At 42.6% G+C, this 25,740-nt stretch overlaps 1 protein-coding gene across 17 annotated transcripts in view; it reads right to left on the bottom strand.

The window, feature by feature from the left end:
• Window positions 1-25,740, bottom strand: part of MBNL2 (muscleblind like splicing regulator 2) — a 363,660-nt gene that overhangs the window by 18,012 nt on the left and 319,908 nt on the right. For 3 of the 17 annotated variants that reach the window (XM_063953040.1, XM_063953035.1, XM_063953036.1), the window contains exons 6-9: window positions 12,039-12,092; window positions 10,992-11,145; window positions 4,991-5,026; window positions 3,827-3,921 (exon numbers count right to left, since the gene is read on the bottom strand). In XM_063953040.1, the coding sequence (XP_063809110.1) occupies window positions 3,827-3,921; window positions 4,991-5,026; window positions 10,992-11,145; window positions 12,039-12,092 (339 nt within the window). The remainder of the gene's footprint in view (window positions 1-3,826; window positions 3,922-4,990; window positions 5,027-10,991; window positions 11,146-12,038; window positions 12,093-25,740) is intronic. The other 14 variants (XM_063953046.1, XM_063953038.1, XM_063953048.1 and 11 more) reach the window with 10 other exon arrangements.

Genomic DNA, 25,740 nt, shown 5'->3' with positions numbered 1-25,740 from the left:
TCCCTTATAGCTGCTTTTATATTAATATATTGCCATTTATTTTGCCCCCCCTCTCTGTTATACCCTGTTTCTGTAGTGCAGTGCAGGGGAGAGACCTGGGAGCCTTCCTGACCAGCGGAGCTGTGACAGAAAATGGCGCCGTGTGCTGAGGAGATAGGCCCCGCCCCTTTTCCGGCGGGCTCGTCTCCCGCTATTTAGTACATTTAGGCAGGGGTAAATATCTCCATATAGCCTCTGGGGCTATATGTGAGGTATTTTTAGCCTTTTTAAAGGTTTTCATTTGCCTCCCAGGGCGCCCCCCCCCCAGCGCCCTGCACCCTCAGTGACTGCCGTGTGAAGTGTGCTGAGAGGAAAATGGCGCACAGCTGCAGTGCTGTGCGCTACCTTAAGAAGACTGCAGGAGTCTTCAGCCGCCGATTCTGGACCTCTTCTTGCTTCAGCATCTGTGAGGGGGCCGGCGGCGTGGCTCCGGTGACCATCCAGGCTGTACCTGTGATCGTCCCTCTGGAGCTTCATGTCCAGTAGCCAAGAAGCCAATCCATCCTGCACGCAGGTGAGTTCACTTCTTCTCCCCTCTGTCCCTCGTTGCAGTGATCCTGTTGCCAGCAGGAATCACTGTAAAACAAAAAACCTAAGCTAAACTCTCTAAGCAGCTCTTTATGAGAGCCACCTAGAATTGCACCCTTCTCGGCCGGGCACAAAAATCTAACTGGAGTCTGGAGGAGGGTCATAGGGGGAGGAGCCAGTACACACCACCTGACCTGTAAAAGCTTTACTTTTGTGCCCTGTCTCCTGCGGAGCCGCTATTCCCCATGGTCCTTTCAGGAACCCCAGCATCCACTTAGGACGATAGAGAAATATAGTTATATTTTCAAATGTATAAAGTGTACTAATTTCCCTTACTAAGAAGACAGAAGGCCCTGTTAGCTGAAAAGATTATTCCATAATCCTACGTTGACTTTTTAAGTGGACTTGTGTGGGCTGGGGTGGCATGTTTGGTTGTTTGGCCCTACGGCACCTTAGGGATTAACTGAATGAATGAATGATCTGATGCAGTGTGTCAAATTTAAAGGAATAGTAAAATGTTTTCTAAAATATATTTGGAACCCAACTAGATAGGGGATCATCCCTATTTGTAATATGCCATTGCTGTAGTTCCCACTTATTAGGACTGCAGTGCTGGTGTTCAGGTGGATTGCCCCATCCCCGATAGTCAGTATGGATCTGGTGAACCGTAGCAGTATTGACCTATCTTCCACCTTCCAAAGCGGTGGAAATGGTTGAAGGCATTGCTAGGAGCCCCCGTAGTATTTCTGCACGGAATAAAAAAGATAATGTGAGAGAAAGGGGGCCAACTGTGTTTTTGGCTGCTGCAACCCACATCTCCAAAAGGGGTCTAGAGAGCAGCAGTACCAGACTTTTTTTTAAAAGAAATTAATTGTAATGCTGCCAGTACACTGCCCCCTGGAGGTCCTAGGAGCATAGCCAAGCTCAGAGATATGTGGCTGCAGGAGCAACAACACTGCTCCAAAGTTTTGGTTCTATGGGGGTGATTTAGACCTGATTGTAGATGTGCTAAATTTAGCACATCTACGATCAGCTTCCCTGACATGCGGCGGGATACCCAGCACAGGGCTAGTCCGCCCCGCATGTCAGGCCCTATTCCGTCGTACAAGTACAAAAGCATCGCACAGCAGCGATGCTTTTGTACTGTAGGAGTAGCTCCCACCCAGCGCAGCTCCTGCGCGCTGACAGGGAGCTACTCGTCGTTGCCTGGGTCGCAGTGGCTGCGTGTGACGTCACACAGCCGCCGCAGCCCGCCCCCCCAACGGGGGCTGGATAACCCTTAGCCTATTTGTGTAACAAAAAAATGATATATACAATGTATATAAATAAAAGTCCCATACTAGTGGATTCTATTTATCGTTAGCGTGCAACAGAGCTATTACTGTGCGACAACACTGATATTCCTAAAGATCCTGCTCTATCCCTGCACAATATGTACTATCTGCTAAAATACAAAACTTACAGTGTCTGGTGGCTGAGTAGCACTAGTATCTGTAGTCAGCAATGCAGATAACTTACAGTAAAGGGAACCCAAAGACAAATCTGTAAAACCACTCCCAAAGGCATGGCGGAAGAGTATGCCCACCATGGCACAACTTGTACCTGCATATCCAGGGATGACTTTGGTCAATACCACTACTAATACGATAAATAGCACTTCATAATCACAGTGCCACAAATTATATTCTCTAAAGCTAATTGCAAATTATTTACAGGTTTTTGCAACCCAACCCTGTTTATTTCCTGCTTTCCTGAAGGCAACAAAGTGAATGCAAGAGTTCTGATCCAGTTAAACCTAAACAGACACAGCTCATCCTCACCAGCCTGACGTCACATTCCACTTATCATGAGCAGCTAATTAATAAGGCATGTCCCATGTTCCTGTAGTACCAGCTCTTTACCTATATAGATTTTTCTCTTATTAAACCCCTTAGGGCAAGGATGGGTAATCTTCAGCCCTCCAGCTGTTGTTGAACTACACATCCCAGAATGCCCTGCAACAGTTTTAGCATGGCCAAATAGCAAAACTGTAGCAAGGCATGCTGGTATGTGTAGTTCAACAACAGCTGGAGGGCCAAAGGTTCCCCAACCCTGCCTTAGGGGCAAGGGGGACGTGTCCTAAATAGTGTAGCGGTTCAGATGGAAGAGGAAACTTACCTAAAAAGTCCCCACCCCTGTCAGTTATAAGATTTTTCTATGGTACATCTTGATTTTGGCACAGTGGATACAACCATTTTATAACCTACAGTGTCACTGATTATGTCTATAAAGTTTAGTTGTTGACAATAAGTTGCCAATAAGCAACAATGGGAGCACTAACATGTTGGCAATAATAACATGCAGCTACCAATATTAGGTTTATGTAGGAATTTTAAAAAACTAACAGTTTAATATTTGCTTATTTTATATTAACACAGGAATGTTGAATCTTTTGTGCATCATTTTTTAACGTTAATTTTATTAAAAATAATAATAATATTAAAAATAATAATAAAAAAGATGTGTTAAACATTTAAAAAACCAGCAGAGACTGCTCCCCTTAATATTACATTATGGGTCGAATTCTGATTAGGAAGTAAAGCAAAAAAAAAATAAGCAAGTAACTATGCCCCCGGGCAAAACCATGTTGCACTGCAGGTGGGGCAGATGTAACGTGCAGAGAGATTTAGATTTGGGTGGGGTGTGTTCAAACTGAAATCTAAATTGCAGTGTCAAAATAAAGCAACCAGTATTTACCCTGCACAGGAAAAATGTTTTTATTTGCTTCCCTTGTATTGAAACATGGTTTGTTCCAGATACAAAGTTACTTGCTTTTTTTGCTTTACGTTCAAATCAGAATCAGGCCCTACAGTATGTGTCCCTTTTCCAGATATATGGATTATTACTGAATTCTGTGTACAAAAACTAACATTCCCGCACGTAGATTTAAAAGTGAAAAATTGCAGAGTAACTTTATTTTGTATTTATATATACCAACTGATCCTTTTTTTACATTACATGGGTCATATCTTTGTTGTTAACAAGACATTAATTACAAAAACATTCAAGGAAACACAAAACAGAGAACCCAATACTTGCAAAAATGTTAACTCTGAATAAGTGCAGCCTGCTCATGAACACATTTCTAAACAATACTTAACAAAATAAAAATTTGATGGGTAGACATTTATAAAAAAAATTCTGCAGAGAATTTTTTTTAAGATATTAGCACTCATTTAGAGTTTGGGATTTGTGAAAGAAAGCTTTAAAAGGAGCAAACCTGATTTGCTGTGGCTGTTGCGGCGAAGGGGACACTTGTTGCAGGAGTTGTTGCTGCAGAGACAGTGGCGGACGTAGCGCTGTGCATCATGGGTACTTTCAGGAGGGGAACCATGGAAGCAATGAACAGGAGGGTGTAGCATTATGGTAATAGAAGTGATTTTGGCATGGTGAATATCACATAGCAGCAAGCCATCATGGGTTAAACCAGCAGATGGCATGCAATCACAATGCAAAGCAAGGAAGCGTGGGAGAGAAATAAAAAAGGGAAAATAAGCTTATTACAGGTACAATTAAAGGAAGTTTGTAAAAAATATATTATCAGTGATTCCCAGAAAAAGGATTAAAGGGATAGGCAGATTCTAACAGTAGCAGTCCATCTGGAATAGCCATTTTTTTCTAAATAATAATAATAATAATAATAATGTGAAAGTGTATATTTTATGTGGATTGTCATTTCACTATAAAAACGGTGATAGCATTCCACTAGAACTATTAATAATTCTATGGCTTTGCTCTACATTAATAATAGAGGCAAAGGGATTATCCAGCAAAACGTACGTGTACGTGTTTGTGTGTGTGTGTGTGTGTGTGTGTGTATTAGCAACATATATCCCAATTTGTACGGTAGCATCCACAAAAAAACAGCTAATATAGATCTAATTTAGAAGGATTTCAGATGCTACAACACAAATCCTATGCTGAAAACAAACAGTGCATGAAGGTGTCTTATGCTCTGACCTAATTACTAAGCAAATACTATAAGTATATACTAAAATATTCTTAAATCTCTACAATACATTTCTGGGAAACTCTGATGAAATATTCTAAACACAGCAAAAAGGAGAAAAAAAGCACAACACTATGACACGTTAAGACACAGGTGATACTACTTACACTTCATTTTTCATTAAACTCAAGAGACATCATAAACAAAAGTAAAAACATAATTTTTCTTTCCTCAACATAATGTGCGACAGGAAGAATTATAAAGCCACATAGCAAGATTTGACATATTCTAGGTACTATTTCAAAAGCTTAATATTGTAGAACTTGGAGTACTATGGTAACATTCAGAAGCTGGATATATTCTACAGAAGGCATTCAGACCCATATAAGGTAAATTGTGTAGTATCAAAAGACAAAAAAGTAGATAGAAACCTACCAATACTAGTAGCTGGTGTCATGCACAAAACTGACCCTTCACAGCATGCAACGAGAGGTGGGAAAAAACGGAAAAAAAAGGGAGAGAAACTTGTTAGCAAAACAGAGGTAACATTTGGAGTGAAATTCAGGCACAGCTCTAGATATATAGCAGTTAGTGCACACATCAGTGACTAAGGCCGTTCATGGTCTCACACCTGTCCTCATATCCATGAGATAGCGTGCATCTCATCTGTCTCACTGCTAGGGCACAGTTAAAGGGGTTAAACTTAAAACAACTTTTTTTTTTACATGTCTTCCTGCAACGTCTACTAAAGACATTGCTTTTCTTTAGTTTTTTCACCAATGCCTATTATCTAGTCACTTATTTTCCAGTTATGGATCTGTATTGCACATGCCATACAATTCTATTCTATTCACAGAGCAGTACTGCATCACATTCAAGGGCAACAAACACAAATGCCTTAATAAAAATACACAATAAGGGATATAATAAAGAAACACATTTGGTAAAAGTTGCTGCTTAAATAGTAGTTCCATATGTCTTGTTTGTTATGGCAGTCAAGTAAGAATGGGCAGGAACACAAATTATTTATAGTCCTACAGTACTCTATGGGGAGTATTTGTCAAAGCTTGGAGATAAAATTGTGATAGTTAAAGACCCCAAAATCATCTCTTGACATTTTTCAAACGCAACCTGTAAAATGTAAGGCAGAAGCTGATTGGCTGGTACTTTATTTCTCACAAATGTATCTCTCTCTCTCTCTCTCTCTCTCTCTCTCTCTCGAGCTTTGATAAATACCCCCCTTTATGTTATAAGGTGTTCAAAAATGCAGTTTTTAATATATTCCTATGTGTGTGTGGGGGTGGAGGGGTTGAGATTCTGTATAATTTCTGTAGAGTGAATTCATATTTTATTATAAAGCTTTAGTTCTCCAGTAGAAATAAGAGAAAACTTCACCAGATTTCAAGTTTAAGAATTTGAACTTGTCTGGACTAAGCAACACTTGCAATGGATAAACAATCAGATTTTGGATGAGCAATTTCTGCGACATCTTTGACAACACATCCTATTTTTTCTTCTTTTCCAACCGGTAATAAAATATTTATGAATCAATATGGTGAAAATATATTAATAGGCACAACATTTTAAATGTTCCATGGATAAAACCTTTATATTTGCTGCATCATGCTAATTATATATATATATATATATATATATATATATATATATATATATATATTATATAACAGTTATACCCTTATCCTGCGCTGATAAATTGCTGCCTTTCCTTATTCGATCCTTCTGTTAGTCAGGACCAAAACTACACACCAGTTAGCGCCTCCTGATTCACTGTTTGGTGATATATATATATATATATATATATTATTATTATTTTTTTTGGGGGGGGGAATTGTGTTGTGTTTTGTATTTAAATACTGCTTGGGAAACTGATGAATGGCCTTAGAGTGAAGCGCAGCACACATAATGCAAGTTATTCACAAAGGACCTGGTAAGGCATTCATAAAACAAACAGCTGCGAGGGCATCACATTCCAGCTATCTAAATGCCATGGCATAGCAAATCAGTCCCAGTACAGTGCATAGAGAAAAACTCGCCAGTTTCTATAAATCAGTTAGGTGTAACAGATTAAGGGGTATATGCAATTGCAGTCGAATTCCCGAAATTGTCGAAAAACAGGACTTTTTCGCCCCCCCCAAAAAAAAAATCGACAATGCAATTCAGTACTCTCCGTCAAAAAAACGGACTTTCCAAATTCGACTTTTTGAAATTCGACATTTGTCAAATTCGACATTTCTGCAATGGTACAAATGCGGCAATTCGCCAAAAGTATATTCAATTGAAGTTTGGAAATTCGACAACAGTGCTTTTAGACAGTAAATTCGTCATTTTCAATCCGCCACACTTTGGTGGCGGAATCTAATAAAAATTTTTAAAAACATGTTTTTTTTTTTTGTTTTTTTTTTATTGGTAATAGCATATCTATTTATATTAGAAGGGATTAGGTACTTGGTTTGTCTATTTTGGAGGCATAAGTATTATTTATATATTTTAAAAAATATTATTATTATTATTATTTTTTTTTTTAAATGGAATGGTAAAATTCAGGGTGATGTATAAAAGTGACCCCCAGCTAGTGGAGCCCGATGCTGGTGTAAAAAATACGGGGGACCCCTACTCTTTTTGTCCCCCGTATTTTTTTGCACCAGCACCAGGCGCAGAGCCCGGTGCTGGTTTTAAAAATATGGGGGATCCCCTGTCTTTTCCCCCCCCGGATTTTTAGAACCAGGACCGGCTCGAAGAGCCCGAGGCTGGTTATGCTTTGGAGGGGGGACCCCACGCTATTTTTTTCCGGGTTTTTTACCGGTTTTTAAAAATCGGATCAAAATCCGTCAAATCGGACGTTTTTCGACAGCGGGACTGTCGAATCCGTTTTTTATTGAATATGTTGAATTCCGGCACCCACTTGCCGGAATTCGACGGTCGAGTTGTGTCGAATTAAAAAACGATTGACACGATTCGCCGGTAATTGCATATACCCCTATGTAAGCCTATATCTTTGGAAAAAGGGGCGTGAGTTGGTTTATTGGTTAGGAAAGGCCAAGAGGTAACTTTTTTTTTTTTCAATTACACATGAAAAACTACATAGTTATTTACCTTTATTTCAATGCTTGTCATGAGTAAAATACAAGAATCTCAATTTAGTAAATTATTTGGGTATGCCTTTCCAAACCAAACACAGGAATCACAGAAATAAGCAAGCACAGACAGTTTTAGTGATAGAAAATTCTTCACAACTAGGCTCCTCTCATAAAACACCTGCACTATTACTGTTACCATCATACACTGCTAATTATGCTGAGAAAGGACACTGGTTTGAAGTCAAGTGGAACAAATTCTGAATTCTACATTTTGGGCTTGTACATGAGAGTGGTTTATCTATATGAGCATGAATTTAATGGGCAGGTCTGGATCACTGCATCATACAAGAATAGTTAAACTTTATCACGGGTTAAATACTTGTATACATAGACCCTAATTATGACAATACAAAGTGAGTATTGTCAGGAATATGTATTTACAAAACTATTAAAGCAATGCAAAGTTAAATCTTTGACATACTGCATACTCAATTCTGCAACAGTACAATTTTGCAGTAAATCCCTTCAAAGTAGAATATTACACACAATGGTATCTAACAAAATGGCAGTGTAACACTAATTTTTTTTTTAATGTTCACTACACTTGACCAAATTTATTTAAAAAAGTTCCACAATAGGCAACTGTGTAACAGAATTTATTTGCTTTATTTTAGGTCATAATAAGACTTTAATGTGAAGGAACACTACAATTGTGATCAATTATGTTACTGGTTACCTCAGTCATATCTGTTCATTTGAAATTGATTTATGGACATTAAAGCTGGCCATACACTAGTTCAATATCGTGTACGAATACATAATATCGACGCATCATTCGACTCATCGCATGCACATCGTGCATGTTTTGGGTGTGAATACAATGCGATGCGCGTCCCCGCGGTTCGAATCAACTGATCATATGTGCTGCACATATGATCAGTCGATCCCGGCAGCGGACAGTTGCAGAGGTATGATAGATCGTACGGTGCAAAAGCACCATACAATCTATCGCACGCCGTGGAGCTGGCGGGGGGAGACGTGGGACGGCTCGCATCTAGTGCGAGTCATCCAGATGTATGGCCAGCATATCACTTCCATGACTGCGGTCTGTGTTTTTGTATGCAGCCCTGCAAGTCTAGCTGCACCGTAATTGCGGCATACAGTCGCACTTACTCACACGGCGACTTCATTGTGGGTGCATATAATTGGATTGACCCCTCTGTACAGTATAACATGAAACTAATACTTAGCAGTCAGTTGAGGAGACCCTTTGGTCTACTGTATATTCTTTATAGACTTTTCTCCAATCTGACAAATTGTTATAGTAACGGTTGTGATAATAGCAGTATTATCACCGTTTCCATACTATATTGGTTTACAGTAGAGATGTAAATTGGTTTCTATAAAATAACTTTGTGCCCTGGTGAGTGGATTCAGTACAATGCATAGAAGGGACAGGCAGCTTTGTGGGGACATTTTTAGAAGAGCATCAGTCATGTGTGGGAATCAGGCCCGGCAACAGGGGGGTACAAAGGGAACCCCCATCCCGGGCCACGAGTGGGCCCAAGGTTCAGAGGAACAACCCCACTCCCTTCCCGATTACTGGTGCCGCCTCCCGGCAGCAGATCAGCAGTGCCGCGATTTGCGGGTGCTTAGGGGGCGGGGCCTAATGCCAAAAAATGCCCACCCCATGAGAGACGAGTTCTGTAGTCTGGTATGTCTGTCCAGCTTGCTCTCTCCCTCCCTCTCCCTAACACTCTCTCCCCTCTTTCTCTCATTGACAGTCTCTCTCACTGTCTCTCTCCCTCTCTCTGCCTAACACTCTCTCTTTCCTCTCTCTCCCTGACCCACTGTCTCCATCCCTGACACTATCTCTACCTGACACTCTCTCTCTCCCCATCCCTGATACCGTCTCTTTCTCTCTCTCTCCCTCCGTTACTCTGCCTCTCTCTTTCTCCAACACACTCTCTCCTCCTCTCTCCCTGACACTTGGTCTCTCTACCTGATGGTGTGTCTCTCACACTCTCCCTGACACTCTCTCACCCTCTTTCTCTCCCTGACACAGTCTCTCTCTCACTGACACTATCTGTGACTCTCTCTCTCTCTCACTGAACCTCTCTGTGACTCTCTCTCTCCCTGACACTGTCTCTCTCTATCCCCCCTCTCTCCATCCCCGATAATGTCTTTCTCCTTCCCTCCGTGACTCTGCCTCTCTCTCTTTCTGAGACTGTCTCTCTTTCCGACATTCTCTCCTCACTTTCTCTCCCTTACACTTGGTCTCTCCCCCTGACGGTATCTCTCTCACACTCTCCCTGACACTGTCTCTCTCTCTGACTCTCCCTGACACTGTCTCTCTCACACTCTCCCTGACACTGTCTCTCTCACACTCTCCCTGACACTGTCTCTCTCTCTCTGACTCTCCCCGACACTGTCTCTCTCACCTAAACAGTCTCTTTCTCTCTCTCCCTGACTGTCTCTCTCACTGACACTCTCTCCCTGACACGGGGGGTAATTCAGAGTTGATCGCAGCAGCAAATTTGTTAGCAGTTGGGCAAAACCATGTTCACTGCAGCTGTGGCAGATATAACATTTGCAGAGAGAATTAGATTTGGGTGGGTTATTTTGTTTCTGTGCAGGGTAACTACTGCCTGCTTTATTTTTACACTGCCATTTAGATTTCAGTTTGCACACACCCCACCCAAATCTAACTCTCTCTGCACATGTTACATCTGCCCCCCCCCCGCAGTGCACAAGGTTTTGCCAAACTGCTACTAACAAATTTGCTGCTGCGATCAACTCTGAATTAGGCCCACTGTCTCTCTCTCTCATCCTGTCTCTATCACTCTCTCTGTGATTATCTCTCTCCCTGACACTTTCTCTATCCCCCTCTCTTTCTCACTTCTCTCTTTTTCTCACCCTGACATTCCTTTCTCTCTCGCTCCCAGTGGAAGTATGTGTGGGTGCGGGGTTTGAAGGGGGGCCCCAGAGATATCAGTGTAACGGGCCCCAAGATTTCTGTTGCCGGCCCTGGTGGGTATGGTCATCTATCTGCACATAGTACTTTCAGCCATTCTGTGGAGGAACTTATCATTCACCTTCTATTTTCACTGAAAACTAATAACTGAGGCATACTGCACAAGTGCCTCACTGCTCAAATAAAATATGCCTCCACTATGGAGACACACCTAACTTAAATCCAACTTATAAAAGCATGCCCCATGAGTCAGAGGAGCTCATCAAGTGCTGGAAATTTCTGAAGTTTGATTAAAAAACCTATCCACAAAAAATAAAATATTCTTCTTATGTGTTAACTGTCCAAAAATTATTATAAGACATACCTGCTGGGAAAAACGCTGTTTGCTGCTGCAACTGTGCATTGGCCAGAGCCTGTTGGTAGTGCAAGACACTAGGATTAAAAAGTGTGCTGGCACCATTGCTTTTTTCTAGAGCCTGTCTCTTTGGTAAAGGGTGAAGGACGCCCGGTGGAAAAGCCTGTAAATAAAGAATTAGATGATACTTGTAGATATCAGAATATTTGGACACATCTTGAAATACACACAGAAAAAAACAAAAACTAAATACGTATTGTGATAAAATTTGAAGTAAATAATAAAATCAACTAAAATAAAGATGCCTGGCCATGCACCTTAACTCAAACTGAGGCAATGCAGAATGAGTGAGATTTGGTTATTGGTAGCGAAAGCGTGGTTCCCTGAATATTAAGGCAGTAGTCACAAAACTACAGTAACTAAACACATTACAGCAGCAGAATAGCATCTTTACAGATCAACTTATACTCCTGATTTTCAGTATCACATATAGGCGTTGGGTTATCAAGCAGTGAAAATAGTGACGTGGGCCAGTAGAGAAGTTGTCCATAGCAACCAATTTATAGAATGCACTTGATAAATGATACCTCAAAGTTAATTGGTTTCTTTAGGCAATTCCTTTACTGATCCCCTGGTATGGGCAAATCCTCCACTGGTCTTTTCACTGCTTGACACATCAACCCCTATAGACATACATGTATAGGCTACAAGATGCAGTTTAAAAACATTCCCTATATACTGATTATTATCCCAAATAGCAAAAAATCTCTGTAACTTTACTAATTCAGCTACAACATTGGCAGTGTTGTCCAGTTTTATCTTGTGTACAAGTACTTCAAAATGAAGCCATGTCAGCAATTTAACAGCAAGGTGTTTGTATTTGTAACATATGAAACATGAAGATGGCTAATTAAGAGACTTTAGTTTCCATACATTAGTTATATGCATTGGTTGTCTCAGATGATGTTAAAAAATAAATAAAAAAAAGCAATAAAAATATTAGTTGCTTCATTGAAATAAGCTACATGCAAAGCAAAAGGTGAAAGGTCAAAGTACCAGATCTACAGTTGCTTCGAGAGGTCGCTTCATTGCTTTGGCAGTCGACTGCGTCTTTTAATAACAGGCAGCGAGCACATGATGGCAGTGGGCCAATGGGATTCAAGCGAATTAACATACAGGTAAACAGCAAGCAGAGGTGCATCATGGGAACGGCATTGCATTGTGGATAGGTGAGAAGGAAAAAAATATTCTGAATGCAATATACAACATATAAAACACTAGGCATGCACAACAACAAAAATGTCTCTTTAAAGAAATGAATATTACATTTTGAATTAGTACTAAAGCAAAAATGCATCTACTATACCTTAGTTAAAAGCAGATAAGAGAGTAAAATACAGATGTTTCAGGTAAATCAAATTAATATAGCATTTATCAGACTTCAAGAAGCATTTGCAAATTAAGAAATCAATTCATAGCAGGATTAAGGGGCTTCCACCATGGCAGACGAAAAGTTAGTTGCTGGGTTTTTTGTTTTTAACACGTGCTGCCAACTGAGCAAAACATTGTCATTGTATTTTACTACTCTTAAAAGTATATTGATGCCTAGTAACTTTAAAGCAAATGAAATCATATATTATTTTGTGATCATTTCAAGTTCTTGTATTGCATGATAAATTTCAACCATCTGAAACTGACAACATAGTTGAACCTAGAGTATACTTATTTACCAGACACAAATATGTACTTACATATTAGAGCTATATAAACCAGCTATTCTGTTTAAAGGCTAGCTTGCCAAAAGTCTCCAGGCTGCAAGTGTAGTCATTTATACTACATTATAAAGTTAATGTTCTAATGTTAAGCTCAATGATTATATTAATTACATTAATTTTTATTCAGATTTAAATAAACTGTGTCAAATAAATATTTCATTTCAATTATTATTAGTGCTAATGAAGTTTGTAGCCCAAAGACTTTTATAAGCAGCGACTGAATGCAGCAAACATAAATACTGTAGCTATAGTGAGGCAGACAGCACTGGGAATGCTTAGGAGAAACACCAAGCCATATTGCACAGGTTATTCTGCATCATTGCTGTAGCTGCTGAGAGACTGAAACCAGAAACAGTTCTGTACAATTAGTATTGTCTTGTTTTTAGTGTACTATAGTTTAGTGTAATAATTCAAAAACAACTGGAGGTGTGCTGGCAATTTTACTGTGCAAGAGAATTCCATGCAGTAAAGAATGGTACAACTACGTATTTGTAAAATGTTTCATCATTAACTATAACTATGTCAAATAAAATGACTTTATTTTATGTATCATTTAGATTAAATTTGTTCTGCTACTCTCCTTTTTTAAATTTAGGCAGTAACTTTTTAGGATCTGCAAGAATCACTGTTGCTAGAGCATTTTTGTTTATGAATAAACATTCTGCACAGACAACAACAAAACACTACGAATGGTGATTGTCAAATATTGTCAAAATGAACCAATAAAAAGTCCCCCCTGCAATAAAATACACTGAAATACTCAAAGATAATATAATAGTTTGCTATATATAAACAATGATAAATTAATGATTTTAGCAAATATAAAATGGATGATTTTTTGTAATGAATTTTAATGTTTTTTTTTTTTTTTTTTAGGAAATGGAAATAATAAACAATATTCTTGAAATATTTATAATACATTCATCCATTTTCCCAAAGTAAAAAAAAAAAAAAAAGAAAGTAGCATGTGAACTGTATTATAATTTTATTTCACATGATATGGATGTTCTTCCCCACCTTATTGAAAGCCCTATCAAAGTCCTATAAAATACAGAAAATAAAGTTACCTCATTTGAAGATAACAGAGCAACACACAAAATGTATTTCAATTAATAACTTCCCGTATTTATAACATCTAGTAACCAACATAGTGGATGGGTTCCAATGTATAGGTCGACAGTGGCTAGGTCAACAGGTCAACCCCATATGGTCGACATGCAGTGGCTAAGTCAACAGGGTCAAAAGGTCGACAGGCAAAGTGTAGACAGTGTTTAATGTTGACAGGTACAAGAGGTTGACATGGTCAAAAGGTCAACACTTTTGTTTTTTTCTTCTTCATGTTTTTGCAACTTTTGCTGGATTTACTATCCATGTGGACTATGACTGGGAATAGTAACCTATGGCGAGTGCAGTGGGCCACCTTGCCCAAAGCATGGTGAGCGGATCGAGCCCACGAGGGTAAACGTTTGCACTAATTGTGCTTACATGTGGCTAATCATACAAAATAACAGCCAAATTTTTTTAAAAAAACTTGTGTCAACCTTTTTTGTGTCAACCATTTTTATGTCAACCTTTTAATCCTGTCGCCCTTACCCACTGTCTACTTTTACCTGTTGACCCAATGACCGTCTATCTAGACAGTGTAGACCTTCTATACCACACCCATAGTGGGTACAGAATAAACATTAGCATAATAAAGTGCGGCTATTACGAGTTACTGTACTTCACTGTATGATGCTAACTGAACATAACACATATGTACACTATTTGTTCCTATCATCTAAAACAAAATATTACAGTAGTCACTATGAAGGAGTTCAGCACAACAGGTAAGAAACACAGTTACAGCTCTATATAAAACAGATATCACCAATTTGGTTTTGATGCTTAAAATATAATCTATGCAAAATAGGAGAAAAACAAATAAAACATGTAATAGTGTATGCAAAAAAGAAAATAAAAGAAAAAAACTGGAACATATTCTAGTCTAAATATGTATTAAAATTAGCAATTCATCCCATTTTATATATGGTGTTTTAATAACCTATTTATCTTTTCTTATTTTTATTAGGCAATATTACTTTTTATTATTTGCAACTCCCTTGCAACAATTTTATTGTGGGCTTAAAATGTACCTTGTTATGAAGAAATAAAAATGACTAAGACGCTGGCAGGCAATGGCAGCACTAGAAGAGCTAGATTTGTTCCCTGCTATAAGGACATGTGGTGTTCTTTTTAGATCAAATACTTTTCATGGATAGGGAAAGAATAACATAGATGTGTGTGAAAACGAGATTATAGGATTGACTGCTACACACCTACACAAAAACTACATTCATAAGAGACTGATTATCTCAACAGGGTGTGCTCACTCTAAGTACAGTGCATTGTTCAATGTAATCTTAATGCCCTACAAGCCATTAGTTATTAATTGAATATTAACTGCAGGTCAACATATTTTTATGTTATTTATTTTAAAATGATTCCATTTCTAAAATAGTTTTGATCATTATCACTTACATTGCTAACCATTCAACCTGTGACATAGGATGGAAGGGGAGATACAAGAGGAGTTCCCTGTGCTCAAAAATCCTCACCTAGACTAACAGTGCAAACATGGAACTCGAATAAAGGTGTCACCAGTGATTACTGACCACAGTGAAAGGGGGATTGGGGTGGTGGTGGCTTGGAGTAGAGATATGCGGGTTTGGATTTACTCGGTTCTTAACGCTAAACTAACGCAAGCTCAGATTTATCTGGATTTTTCTTATTGGTTATCCAAAACACATGATAGCTGGATAGCCAATAAGATGCCGTTTTTGAGATCTGAGTAAATCCAAACCGTGCATCTCTAGTTTGGAGTTTGCATCCAAGGAGTACACTTGTACCTGGTCCAGACAGGATCAGATGACATGTATGTCACTCCATGGCGGCATCATCATCATACGCAGCTGCAGCTGTGCACTGACCAGAAAGTGTCTTACTGCCTGCATTGTGCCATCATTACATCATTGGCATTTCCAAACGCCCAGCATCTGTTGCTGAGCACCATGAGTGTACAGCGTAGTGTGAGCCTGACATTACAATATACTGGGGGATAATTAGCTACTTAGAAATTGGGTGTTCAGTTCAATTATTTGGAAAAAAAGGCACTGAATAAGCTGTGTGTTTGACTAAAACGTGATCAACATCTGATGGGATCTGACTGGGATCAATTAAAAGTCCGTGATGGAATGGCAGCAAATATTGCCACATGATGATTGAGATTTTCTAATATGCATAACCGACCATGGTAAACCAGGCGTACTCTGCATCTTTTCCCAAGTAACCAAATGGCAGAATCTGTTCCTTATGGTTGCACCTATAAAAATGGTAAGTTTAAGACTTCTACCAACTACCTTGTAGATATGCTAACATGTTATTATATTTTACAGTATTCAGTATACTCTAAGGCTAATTTTGTATTAGTAAAATGATCTGTAATACAGGTACAGTATAGTAAGAAAGGAGCTAAGATCCCAGTCACACAACTGTACCAACATTCAGAATCCTCAGTGCAATCCCTGGCAAATGAAAGATCAGAAGATTTAAAGAGACACACAGGACTGGAATACAAACAGAAGAGAGACAGGATAAAGCAGGGTGCACTAGTTGACCATATAAGGAATACTATAGCTAACTGCATTGACTTTGATTACAATAGTTTGTATTCAGCTCCTCTACTACAGTGGTTTCATCGAGTAACAGTTTTATGCTCTTTACTTCAGTAGTATTTGTTGGATTACAATGCTACTATTCTTCTCACATGTGATTTGATATGACAAGTCACACTTAGTAATGTATTCTTAGTCATTGTTTAGTGCTATTATTATGGACAATAGCTTTTTGTATAGTAACAGCTGGATAACAGAATGTAAGGTACAATGGAATCATTGAAGTGTACAACCACAGGCAGAGAGCCTGGGCAATCTGTACCAACCTCTCTTTAATAAAACAAGGTACAGGTTATTTCCACAATTACCAATAGAAAAACACTGATATATGACATTTATTCCAAATAAAGGGCTCTGATCTTTATCTTGAATGAAGACAACAATAACAATCTGACATGGACAAAGGTGGCTTGCATTTTATTGTGCCCTGAATCGTAAAAGAAACATGTATGAATGTAAAGAACACTAACGTGAGATCTGGAGTGAGTGGTTCTGGAGAAGAGCCGAGTTCAGTGCAACACAGTATATTTCTTATCACTGTAGATAATCTATCTTTAAGTAGAAATCCATTTCAGTATTTACCAAGTGGCTGATTGTAACATTTGAAAAAAAATAAAAATAAGATTTTACTCACCGGTAAATCTATTTCTCGTAGTCCGTAGTGGATGCTGGGAACTCCGTAAGGACCATGGGGAATAGACGGGCTCCGCAGGAGACTGGGCACTCTAAAAGAAAGATTAGGTACTATCTGGTGTGCACTGGCTCCTCCCTCTATGCCCCTCCTCCAGACCTCAGTTAGGATACTGTGCCCGGAAGAGCTGACACAATAAGGAAGGATTTTGAATCCCGGGTAAGACTCATACCAGCCACACCAATCACACCGTATAACTCGTGATACTATACCCAGTTAACAGTATGAAATATAACTGAGCCTCTCAACAGATGGCTCAACAATAACCCTTTAGTTAGGCAATAACTATATACAAGTATTGCAGACAATCCGCACTTGGGATGGGCGCCCAGCATCCACTATGGACTACGAGAAATAGATTTACCGGTGAGTAAAATCTTATTTTCTCTGACGTCCTAGTGGATGCTGGGAACTCCGTAAGGACCATGGGGATTATACCAAAGCTCCCAAACGGGCGGGAGAGTGCGGATGACTCTGCAGCACCGAATGAGAGAACTCAAGGTCCTCCTCAGCCAGGGTATCAAATTTGTAGAATTTAGCAAACGTGTTTGCCCCTGACCAAGTTGCAGCTCGGCAAAGTTGTAAAGCCGAGACCCCTCGGGCAGCCGCCCAAGAAGAGCCCACTTTCCTCGTGGAATGGGCTTTTACTGATTTAGGATGCGGAAATCCAGCCGCAGAATGCGCCAGCTGAATTGTGCTACAAATCCAGCGAGCAATAGTCTGCTTAGAAGCAGGAGCACCTAGTTTGTTGGGTGCATACAGGATAAAAAGCGAGTCAGTTTTCCTGACTCCAGCCGTCCTGGAAACATAAATTTTCAAGGCCCTGACTACGTCCAGTAACTTGGAATCTTCCAAGTCCCTAGTAGCCGCAGGCACTACAATAGGTTGGTTCAAGTGAAAAGCTGATACCACCTTAGGGAGAAACTGGGGACGAGTCCTCAATTCTGCCCTATCCATATGGAAAATCAGATAAGGGCTTTTACATGACAAAGCCGCCAATTCTGACACACGCCTGGCCGAAGCCAAGGCCAATAACATGACCACTTTCCACGTGAGATATTTCAGATCCTCAGTTTTAAGTGGCTCAAACCAATGTGATTTCAGGAAACTCAACACCACGTTGAGATCCCAAGGTGCCACAGGAGGCACAAAAGTGGGCTGAATATGTAGCACTCCCTTTACAAATGTCTGAACTTCAGGCATTGAAGCCAGTTCTTTCTGGAAGAAAATCGACAGAGCCGAAATCTGGACCTTAATGGAACCCAAGTTTAGGCCCATAGTCACTCCCGACTGTAGGAAGTGCAGAAAACGACCCAGCTGAAATTCCTCTGTAGGGGCCTTCCTGGCCTCACACCACGCAACATATTTTCGCCAAATACGGTGATAATGGTTTGCGGTTACTTCTTTCCTGGCTTTTATCAGCGTAGAAATGACTTCCTCCGGAATGCCCTTTTCCTTTAGGATCCGGAATTCAACCGCCATGCCGTCAAACGCAGCCGCGGTAAGTCTTGGAACAGACAGGGCCCCTGCTGTAGCAGATCCTGTCTGAGCGGTAGAGGCCATGGGTCCTCTGATATCATTTCTTGAAGTTCTGGGTACCAAGCTCTTCTTGGCCAATCCGGAACCACGAGTATCGTTCTTACTCCTCGCCTTCTTATTATTCTCAGTACCTTTGGTATGAGAGGCAGAGGAGGGAACACATAAACTGACTGGTACACCCCCGGTGTCACTAGAGCATCCACAGCTATCGCCTGAGGGTCCCTTGACCTGGCGCAATATCTCTTTAGCTTTTTGTTGAGGCGGGACGCCATCATGTCCACCTGTGGCCTTTCCCAACGGTTAACCAACAGTTGGAAGACTTCTGGATGAAGTCCCCACTCTCCCGGGTGTAGGTCGCGTCTGCTGAGGAAGTCTGCTTCCCAGTTGTCCACTCCCGGAATGAACACTGCTGACAGTGCTAAGACGTGATTTTCCGCCCATCGGAGAATCCTTGTGGCTTCTGCCATCGCCATCCTGCTTCTTGTGCCGCCCTGTCGGTTTACATGGGCGACTGCCGTGATGTTGTCTGATTGGATCAGTACCGGCTGGTTTTGAAGCAGGGGCCTTGCCTGACTTAGGGCATTGTAAATGGTCCTCAGTTCCAGAATATTTATGTGTAGGGACGACTCCTGACTTGACCAAAGTCCTTGGAAATTTCTTCCCTGTGTGACTGCCCCCCAGCCTCGAAGGCTGGCATCCGTGGTCACCAGGACCCAGTCCTGTATGCCGAATCTGCGGCCCTCTAGAAGAAGAGCACTCTGCAGCCACCACAGCAGAGACACCCTGGTCCTTGGAGACAGGGTTATCAGCCGATGCATCTGAAGATGCGATCCCGACCACTTGTCCAAGAGGTCCCACTGAAAGGTTCTTGCATGGAACCTGCCGAATGGAATTGCTTCGTATGAAGCTACCATTTTTCCGAGGATTCGTGTGCAGTGATGCACCGATACCTGTTTTGGTTTCAGGAGGTCTCTGACTAGAGATGACAGCTCCTTGGCTTTCTCCTGCGGGAGAAACACTTTTTTCTGTTCTGTGTCCAGAACCATCCCCAGGAACAGTAGGCGTGTGGAAGGAACCAGCTGTGGAATGTTTAGAATCCATCCGTGCTGTTGTAGCGCTTCCCGAGATAGTGCTATTCCGACCAACAACTGCTCCTTGGACCTCGCCCTTATAAGGAGAACGTCCAAGTACGGGATAATTAAAACTCCCTTTTTTCGAAGGAGTATCATAATTTCTGCCATTACCTTGGGAAACACCCTCGGTGCCGTGGACAGTCCAAACGGCAGTGTCTGGAATTGGTAATGGCAATCCTGTACCACAAATCTGAGGTACTCCTGGTGAGGATGGTAAATGGGGACATGCAGGTAAGCATCCTTGATGTCCCGGGATACCATGTAATCCCCCTCGTCCAGGCTTGCAATAACCGCCCTGAGCGATTCCATCTTGAACTTGAATTTTTATATATGTGTTCAAGGATTTCAAATTTAAAATGGGTCTCACCGAACCGTCCGGTTTCGGTACCATAAACAGTGTGGAATAGTAACCCCCTCCTTGTTGAAGTAGGGGCACCTTGACTATCACCTGCTGGGAATACAGCTTGTGAATTGCCTCTAGCACAGCCTCCCTGCCCGAGGGAGTTGTCGGCAAGGCAGATTTGAGGAAAACGGCGGGGGGGGAGACATCTCGAATTCCAGCTTGTACCCCTGAGATACTACTTGAAGGATCCAGGGATCCTGTGAGCGAGCCCACTGATCGCTGAAATTTTTGAGGCAGCCCCCCACCGTATTTGGCTACGCCTGTGGAGCCCCCGCGTCACGCGGTGGGCTCAGAGGAAGTGGGGGAAGAATTTTGATTCTGGGAACTGGCTGACTGGAGCAGCTTTTTCCCTCTTCCCTTGTCTCTGTGCAGAAAGGAAGCGCCTTTGACCCGCTTGCATTTCTGAAGCCGGAAGGACTGTACCTGATAATACAGTGCTGTCTTAGGCTGTGAGGAAACCTGAGGTAAAAATTTTTCTTCCCAGCTGTTGCTGTGGATACGAGGTCCCAGAGACCATCCCCAAACAATTCCTTACCCTTATAAGGCTCTATGTGCCTTTTAAAGTCAGCATCACCTGTCCAGTGTCGGGTCTCTAATACCCTCCTGACAGAATAGACATTACATTAATTCTGGATGCCAGCCGGTAAAATATCCCTCTGTGCATCCTTCATATATAAGACGACGTCTTTAATATGCTCTTATATTAGCTAACTAGTATCCCTGTTTGACAGGGTCACAGACCACGCTGCAGCAGCAATATCTGCAGGTCTCAGTCTAGTACCTGAGTGTGTATATACAGACTTCAGGATAGCCTCCTGCTTTTTATCAGCAGGTACCTTCAAAGTGGCCGTATCCTAAGACGGCAGTGCCACCTTTTTTGACAAACGTGTGAGCGCCTTATCCACCCTAGGGGATATCTCCCAGCGTAACTTATCCTCTGGCGGGAAAGAGTACGCCAACAGTAACTTTTTAGAAATTACCAGTTTCTTATCGGGGGAACCCACGCTTTTTCACACAATTCATTCACTCATCTGATGGGGGAACAAAACACTGGCTGCTTTTTCTCCCCAAACATAAAACCCTTTTTTAGTGGTACTTGGGTTAATGTCAGAAATGTGTAACACATTTTTTATTGCCGGGATCAAGTCACGGATGTTCCTAGTGGATTGTGTATATGTCTCAACCTCGTCGACACTGGAGTCAGACTCCGTGTCGACATCTGTGTCTGCCATCTGAGGGAGCGGGCGTTTTTGAGCCCCTGATGGCCTTTGAGACGCCTGGGCAGGCGCGGGCTGAAAAGCCGGCTGTCCCATAGCTGTTACGTCATCCAGCCTTTTATGTAAGGAGTTGACACTGTCGGTTAATACCTTCCACCTATCCATCCACTCTGGTGTCGGCCCCACAGGGGGCGACATCACATTTATCGGCATCTGCTCCGTCACCACATAAGCCTCCTCATCAAAACATGTCGACACAGCCGTACCGACACACCGCACACACACAGGGAATGCTCTGACTGAGGACAGGACAACACAAAGCCCTTTGGGGAGACAGAGAGAGAGTATGCCAGCACACACCAGAGCGCTATATAATGTGGGGATTAACACTATAACTGAGTGAATTTTCCCCAATAGCTGCTTGTATATACAATATTGCGCCTAAATTTAGTGCCCCCCCTCTCTTTTTAACCCTTTGAGCCTGAAAACTACAGGGGAGAGCCTGGGGAGCTGTCTTCCAGCTGCACTGTGAAGAGAAAATGGCGCCAGTGTGCTGAGGGAGATAGCTCCGCCCCTTTTTCGCGGACTTTTCTCCCGCTTTTTTATGGATTCTGGCAGGGGTATTTATCACATATATAGCCTCTGGGGCTATATATTGTGATTATTTTGCCAGCCAAGGTGTTTATATTGCCCTCAGGGCGCCCCCCCCCAGCGCCCTGCACCCATCAGTGACCGGAGTGTGAGGTGTACATGAGGAGCAATGGCGCACAGCTGCAGTGCTGTGCGCTACCTTGGTGAAGACTGAAGTCTTCTGCCGCCGATTTTCCGGACCATCTTCATGCTTCTGGCTCTGTAAGGGGGACGGCGGCGCGGCTCCGGGAACGAACACCAAGGACGGGTCCTGCGGTCGATCCCTCTGGAGCTAATGGTGTCCAGTAGCCTAAGAAGCCCAAGCTAGCTGCAAGCAGGTAGGTTCGCTTCTTCTCCCCTTAGTCCCTCGTTGCAGTGAGCCTGTTGCCAGCAGGTCTCACTGTAAAATAAAAAATAAGAATTTACTTACCGATAATTCTATTTCTCGTAGTCCGTAGTGGATGCTGGGAACTCCGTAAGGACCATGGGGATTAGCGGCTCCGCAGGAGACTGGGCACAAAAGTAAAGCTTTAGGACTACCTGGTGTGCACTGGCTCCTCCCCCTATGACCCTCCTCCAAGCCTCAGTTAGGACACTGTGCCCGGACGAGCGTACACAATAAGGAAGGATTTTGAATCCCGGGTAAGACTCATACCAGCCACACCAATCACACCGTACAATCTGTGATCTGAACCCAGTTAACAGCATGATAACAGAGGAGCCTCTGAAAAGATGGCTCACAACAATAATAACCCGATTTTTGTAACAATAACTATGTACAAGTATTGCAGACAATCCGCACTTGGGATGGGCGCCCAGCATCCACTACGGACTACGAGAAATAGAATTATCGGTAAGTAAATTCTTATTTTCTCTGACGTCCTAGTGGATGCTGGGAACTCCGTAAGGACCATGGGGATTATACCAAAGCTCCCAAACGGGCGGGAGAGTGCGGATGACTCTGCAGCACCGAATGAGAGAACTCCAGGTCCTCCTCAGCCAGGGTATCAAATTTGTAGAATTTAGCAAACGTGTTTGCCCCTGACCAAGTAGCTGCTCGGCAAAGTTGTAACGCCGAGACCCCTCGGGCAGCCGCCCAAGATGAGCCCACCTTCCTTGTGGAATGGGCTTTTACAGATTTTGGCTGTGGCAGGCCTGCCACAGAATGTGCAAGCTGAATTGTACTACAAATCCAACGAGCAATAGTCTGCTTAGAAGCAGGAGCACCCAGCTTGTTGGGTGCATACAGGATAACAGCGAGTCAGATTTCCTGACTCCAGCCGTCCTGGAAACATATATTTTCAGGGCCCTGACTACGTCCAACAACTTGGAGTCCTCCAAGTCACTAGTAGCCGTAGGTACCACAATAGGTTGGTTCAGATGAAACACTGAAACCACCTTAGGGAGAAAATGAGGACGAGTCCTCAATTCCGCCCTGTCTGAATGGAAGATCAGATAAGGGCTTTTACAGGATAAAGCCCCCAATTCTGACACGTGCCTGGCCGAGGCCAGGGCCAACAACATGACCACTTTCCATGTGAGATATTTTAACTCCACAGATTCAAGTGGTTCAAACCAATGTGACTTTAGGAACCCCAAAACTACATTGAGATCCCAAAAAGCCACTGGAGGCACAAAAGGAGGCTGTATATGCAGTACCCCTTTTACAGACGTCTGAACTTCAGGTAGTGAAGCTAGTTCTTTCTGGAAGAAAATTGACAGGGCCGAAATTTGAACCTTAATGGACCCCAATTTTAGGCCCATAGACACTCCTGTTTACAGGAAATGCAGGAATCGACCTAGTTGAAATTCCTCCATCGGGGCCTTACTGGCCTCGCACCACGCAACATATTTTCGCCAAATGCGGTGATAATGCTTTGCGGTTACATCCTTCCTGGCTTGACCAGGGTAGGGATGACTTCATCCGGAATGCCTTTTTCCTTCAGGATCCGGCGTTCAACCGCCCTGCCGTCAAACGCAGCCGCGGTAAGTCTTGGAATAGACAGGGTCCTTGCTGGAGCAGGTCCCTTCTTAGAGGTAGAGGCCACGGGTCCTCCGTGAGCATCTCTTGAAGTTCCGGGTACCAAGTCCTTCTTGGCCAATCCGGAGCCACGAGTATAGTTCTTACTCCCCTCCGTCTTATAATTCTCAGTACTTTTGGTATGAGAGGAAGAGGAGGGAACACATACACTGACTGGTACACCCACGGTGTTACCAGAGCGTCCACAGCTATTGCCTGAGGGTCCCTTGACCTGGCGCAATACCTGTCCAATTTTTTGTTTAGGCGGGACGCCATCATGTCCACCTTTGGTTTTTCCCAATGGTTTACAATCATGTGGAAGACTTCTGGGTGAAGTCCCCACTCTCCCGGGTGGAGGTCGTGCCTGCTGAGGAAGTCTGCTTCCCAGTTGTCCACTCCCGGAATGAACACTGCTGACAGTGCTATCACATGATTTTCCGCCCAGCGAAAAATCCTTGCAGCTTCTGCCATTGCCCTCCTGCTTCTTGTGCCGCCCTGTCTGTTTACGTGGGCGACTGCCGTGATATTGTCCGACTGGATCAGCACCGGCTGACCTTGAAGCAGAGGTCTTGCTTGGCTTAGGGCATTGTAAATGGCCCTTAGCTCCAAAATATTTATGTGAAGTGATGTCTCCAGGCTTGACCACAAGCCCTGGAAATTTTTTCCCTGTGTGACTGCTCCCCAGCCTCTCAGGCTGGCATCCGTGGTCACCAGGACCCAGTCCTGAATGCCGAATCTGCGGCCCTCTAGAAGATGAGCACTCTGCAACCACCACAGGAGAGACACCCTTGTCTTTGGTGACAGGGTTATCCTCTGATGCATCTGAAGATGCGATCCGGACCATTTGTCCAGCAGGTCCCACTGGAAAGTTCTTGCGTGGAATCTGCCGAATGGAATTGCTTCGTAGGAAGCCACCATTTTTCCCAGGACCCTTGTGCACTGATGCACTGACACTTGGCCTGGTTTTAGGAGGTTTCTGACTAGTTCGGATAACTCCCTGGCTTTCTCCTCCGGGAGAAAACACCTTTTTCCGGACTGTGTCCAGGATCATCCCTAGGAATAGAAGGCGTGTCGTCGGGATCAGCTGCGATTTTGGAATATTGAGAATCCAACCGTGCTGCCGCAGCACTATCTGAGATAGTGCTACCCCGACTTCCAGCTGTTCCCTGGATCTTGCCCTTATCAGGAGATCGTCCAAGTAAGGGATAACTAAAACTCCCTTCTTTCGAAGGAGTATCATCATTTCGGCCATTACCTTGGTAAAGACCCGGGGTGCCGTGGACAATCCAATCCGCAGCGTCTGAAACTGATAGTGACAGTTCTGTACCACAAACCTGAGGTACCCTTGGAGAAGGGTAAATTGGGACATGTAGGTAAGCATCTTTGATGTCCAGAGAGACCATATAGTCCCCTTCTTCCAGGTTTGCAATCACTGCTCTGAGTGACTCCATCTTGAATTTGAACCTTTGTATGTAAGTGTTCAAGGATTTTAGATTTAAAAATGGTCTCACCGAGCCGTCCGGCTTCGGTACCACAAATAGTGTGGAATAGTACCCTTTTCCCTGTTGCAGGAGGGGTACCTTGATTATCACCTGCTGGGAATACAGCCTGTGAATGGCTTGCAATACTGTCTCCCT

Source organism: Pseudophryne corroboree, chromosome 2, assembly GCF_028390025.1.
Source record: "Pseudophryne corroboree isolate aPseCor3 chromosome 2, aPseCor3.hap2, whole genome shotgun sequence".
Classification (NCBI taxonomy): Eukaryota; Metazoa; Chordata; class Amphibia; order Anura; family Myobatrachidae; genus Pseudophryne; species Pseudophryne corroboree.
Note: the sequence above shows the minus strand (reverse complement) of the source record. Positions and strands in the feature narration are given on the sequence as shown.